Below are 4,282 nucleotides of genomic sequence, written 5' to 3'. Positions count from 1 at the left end.
TTCACATCTGCCCAAGCTCCGTTTTCCATCCCTCCTCCCCAACCTCATTGCTGGTCGAGAAGCCTGCCACCACGCGCCGGCGAGCTGACCGTACCCCACCCCGAAATCAAACCTAAGGAGCTGGCTCCAAGCCATCCCTTCAGACCCACCATGGACTTGTTCCCTGGGGGCCGTGCTGCTCCCGCCCCCAGAATCCCAACGAAAGGCGGGCTGGAGCTAAAGGAGTGCAACCACACTGACTGAGGGCCCCCAGAGATAGTTTGGGCCTCGCAAACCTCCAAAAGCTTCAGAATTGTCCCTGGTAATAAACCATTAGTTGGAATTCTATTCGTGGTATGCTGTCAAATACTTTGGTTTAGTTGGGACTGGCACGATGCCCCCTCCTGAGAGGTGGGAGAACTGGTTGGTCCCCGTGAAACTGGGATTCAGATTGAGGGAACCGGTGGAACCGACTCTCACTCGTCTAGGGCACAACCCAGGTTCTTGTACCAGGAAGAACCAGGAACAGCCCTTCGGTTGGAACTCAGGCCGCCCTGCCCTTATTTCGGGGAAACTCGGGTCAGACCCCGCGCTCAGCTCGATGCGAGGGAAAAGACGCAAGGTTTTAGCAATGACCCCCACAAGTGTTGAGCAACCCCAGCCGGAGAGACTTTGCCACCCAGGGAGATCTGTTTGTTTGCTTTGCCTAGAAACAAGGGAGCCCGTGCCCCCCAAGATGTGTGTGGGGGGTGGCGCGGAGGCAAGAGCTGGAGGGAAAATGGTCCTGGAGACACGGAATGGGACTCTCGGGCCAGGCGTTGCCTGTATCTGATTGCCTGAGCTGCAGAAATGCCTCCTCCAGGACCTGCGCGCTCTCGGCTCTGCCTTGGTGTCGGAGGAACCCTGCAGGTCACAGCGCGTAAAAAGCCCCGCATAGCTCCCTAGAGAGAGTTTGGGTGTGGATTCTAAGATGTAGGGGCTGTAAGATCGTTTTTAGAATCGGTGAGGAGGTGAGGTCCGGGAGCCACCCGCTCAGGCTACACAGGGACCCTCACGGGGACTCCCAGGCGCAAGGATCTCTTCGAGTCCTCGGAATCCCCGCCCCGTAAGGGCCGTGAACAGCCAACCGGCTAATAGAATCTGCCTGAAATCAAAGCCGGACCCTTCCAAGAGGAGACCCCACCATCTCGCAGGCTGGTAACTGTCCCTAAAGGATCATTGTCAACCCGAGCGCAGTGAAGGACCGAGTTTTCGCGCTCTGGAGGATGTGGTCTCTATCCTTGAGGCTGCCCATGAGGACTGCGAGACCCCGAGGGCTGGAGGTGGGGCAGGGGTCGGGACCTGAGGCCCAGAGCCCGCAGAGTTCCCTGCTTCCCTTGGAGCTCGGCTTTCTGCCCGTCCCGGCGCGTGACCGCGAAGCCCCAGCGGGAGAGGGGACCCGGGAACGCTGGAGCCGGCGCGGGGAGCCGAGTCTCCGCAGAGCTGTGGCTGAGGGACGTGGAGAAGCTGGCAAAGCACCAAGTGAGGAGGGGGCTCCGACGCCGATACCCCGTTCTGGACCCTCCCCAGTCTCAGGAGGGAAGCCCAGTCCAGACCCGGGCCTTTCCATTCCAGAGTGGAGGCCCCGGGGCCCAGAGCCATGGGCATCTCTAAGAAAAAAAAAAAGTTTATTAAAAATTTTTGTACATAAATAAATAAATAAATATCTCCTGGTATTACAGAGACCGTACAATTACGTTGCTATGCCAGGGTGGGGCGTGAGTCCGGGATGGGCGGAAGGGGAGAAAGGCCCGAGGCGGGCAGACCTCGAGGGAGAGAGTGGGGCCTCCGTTTGGGGAGTGCAAAGAGGCTGGGAACAAGGTGACTTGGCTTTCCGACCAGGCCACCGCGAACGACAACACTCCGGTTTTGGGAGAGGAGCCGCGGGGGCTGCGGCAGCGTGGCCTGATCCACCGACAAACAAACTAACTGAAGTTCGAGGACGCTCCCGGAGGAGGGAAAGGAAAGTAAAGGAAAGGAAAAGGAAAGAGAGATGTTCTTAAATGCGTGCGGTGGGGGAGGAGGGCAGGTTGGATAGACGACCACAGGAAAGGGGTGAAGAAAAAGAAGTGAAAACAGGGAAGCGAAAGGGCATCGAGGGGTGAAAGGCCGAGCTTGACCGAGGGCAAAAAAAAAAAAAAAAAAGGGAGAGGGAGCGAAGGAAACCGAGCCAGCCCCGAGAGGGCGGGCGAGGAGGCGCCGTGGCCAGTAGGCGCTGGGTGGGCGGGCGCGCCGGCAGGAGCCGCGGGGCTGCGCGCCTGGGGACTTCAGCGCCGGCAGCTGTGTTTGGAGTTCGCTTGGGGCGGCTGCGGGCCTTGGGACGGGGAAACAAGCGTCGGGTCTCTGCCAGGCTCTCGGCGCCGCCTAGGGCCCGGGGCCTCGGCAAAAAAAAAAAAGAAAGAAAAGGCAAAGCGGTGCCAAATCCGTGCGTGGCAGCCGTTTGGCAGTGGGTGGAGGGAACCAGCGCTTCGCCCCGGGGCCAGTTTTTGAGGCGCAGGGAGGACGTGGGGGTGGGCAACCTAGGGAAGCGCGCGCCTAGGGAGTGACCGTGAGACCTCGGTCGTCCTTCGCAGAGGAGGATGGAGACATGGGCAATTCGTCGTCATCCTCGGAGCACTTGGCGGAGGAGAGCGCAGCGCACTTGCAGCCTTGCGGCACGCTCCCGCCAGCCCCGGCGCCGCCGCCGCCGCCGCCGCCGCCTCCGCCGCCGCCTCCGCGGTGGTTGTTGCCCTTGCCCTCCTTCTTGTGTTTCACCCGGCGGTTCTGGAACCAGATCTTCACCTGTTTCTCCGACAGATTCAGGTAGGTCGCGATCTCGATGCGGCGCAGGCGTGACAGGTACATGTTGGAGGCGAACTCGCGCTCCAGCTCCAGCAGCTGCGTGCTGGTGAAGGCGGTGCGCATCCTCTTGCTGCTGGGTAGCGGGTTGGAGCTGCTGTCTGGGGGTGGCAGAGACGGAAGCGGTCAGACCCTAGCGCCGTGGCTCAGAGTCCCTGCTGGGCGGACGCTAGAAGTCCTGAGACACTGGTTTCTCTATTATCCGCGGCAGCGTGACTGCGGACGCACAGCCCTGGGACACTGATTCTACCGGGAGTCACGCCGTCCTGGAACCTCCTTATAGAACACCCTGGACCCAGCCCTCACTTCCCCCTGGGCGCCCTCTCCAGGACCTGGAGCTTCTGTCCTCTTCCCCTTCCGGGAGTCCTGTCCCGGCCTTCTATCTGAGCGCCTCCCTCAGCCCCCTCCCCCCCGCTCCCATACGGCCCTAACCGCCCCCAGAACCCCCAGGATCCCTCCTCCCCCTCCCCGGTTCTTTTCGAGGCTAGTCTGCCTCGGGTCTCCTGTGCCCTGTTCCCAGCTTGGCGGCTCGGCTTACCGACGGAGATGCAATGGAATTGTCTGGGGTCCGGTAGCGGGTAGGAGGTCTGGTAGAGAGCAGCGGCCGCGGCTGCGGCGGCCGGGCCATGAGCAACCCCAGGCGACACGGCAGAGTGCTGGCGGCCCAGGGGTGCGTGGCAGTACTGCGAGCGGAAGGGCGGGAAGGACGCCTTGAGCAGCGGCAGCGCGGGCGGCCCGGGGGGACCGTGCAGCTGCGAGGCGGTGACGCAGAGCGGGCACACGCACAGCAGCCCGGCCTTGCGCGCGTGGCAGGCTCCAGGCGAGAGGCCGTGCAGCGCGTGCGGCGGGGGCACCGCGTAGGGAAAGAGCGGCGGCGGGCTGCCCTCGGGCGCCTTCTTCTCACCGGCCTCGCGCAGCACCAGCGAGTCCACTAGGAAGGAGCGCGGCATGGCCCCGGCACGTGGTGGCCCTGCCGCCAGCCTGCCTGTGCGCCCCTCACCACTCGGGGCTCTCCACGCGCTTCCCGAGCCGGCCGCCCCGGCAGCTGCCTCCACGGGGCAGGCGGGAGCTGATGGCCGGCGGGAAGATGGAGCCGCCGCTGCTGCCGCTGCCACGGGCGCCGCCCACCGAGTGCGGGGTGCTGGCCAGCGCTAGTGGTGCTGAAAGGCGCCGGCGGCGCCGCTTAAATAGGACTATTGCCATGTGATGGCCTACGCCAGGAGCGGCCGGGGCCTCTCAATAGGGTTTTTGTGCCTTTTCTCTTGGCATTCACTCTGCACGCTTCCTCATTATTTCACTTGTTAACTAAATGAACTGCATAATGTACTCTATTCTTGTCAACCCCACCCACGCCGTAACGGGCGCCCTCGCCCCCTCCGCTCCCTTTCGCGGGTTTATTTTCTCGTTCTCCCGCGATTTAATATTC

The 4,282-nt window shown here is 62.6% G+C and overlaps 1 protein-coding gene across 1 annotated transcript; it reads right to left on the bottom strand.

The window, feature by feature from the left end:
* Positions 1 to 2,553: 2,553 nt before the first annotated feature.
* On the bottom strand, positions 2,554 to 3,806 carry GSX1 (GS homeobox 1). The gene is made up of 2 exons (XM_049867898.1): positions 3,395 to 3,806; positions 2,554 to 2,957 (listed from the first exon to the last, which is right to left on the bottom strand). The coding sequence occupies exons 1-2, from the start codon at positions 3,804 to 3,806 to the stop codon at positions 2,554 to 2,556; spliced, it is 816 nt and encodes a 271-aa protein (XP_049723855.1).
* Positions 3,807 to 4,282: the final 476 nt, after the last annotated feature.

The sequence above is a fragment of the Elephas maximus genome, chromosome 23, assembly GCF_024166365.1.
Source record: "Elephas maximus indicus isolate mEleMax1 chromosome 23, mEleMax1 primary haplotype, whole genome shotgun sequence".
Taxonomy (NCBI): Eukaryota; Metazoa; Chordata; class Mammalia; order Proboscidea; family Elephantidae; genus Elephas; species Elephas maximus.
Note: the sequence above shows the minus strand (reverse complement) of the source record. Positions and strands in the feature narration are given on the sequence as shown.

Bases quoted from the DNA above. Each gene is read 5' to 3' on its own strand.
- GSX1 (XM_049867898.1), bottom strand. From the start codon at position 3,806: ATGCCGCGCTCCTTCCTAGTGGACTCGCTGGTGCTGCGCGAGGCCGGT. The intron at 2,958-3,394 runs GTAAGCCGAGCC...TGCCACCCCCAG, and splicing joins ATTCCATTGCATCTCCGTCG to ACAGCAGCTCCAACCCGCTA.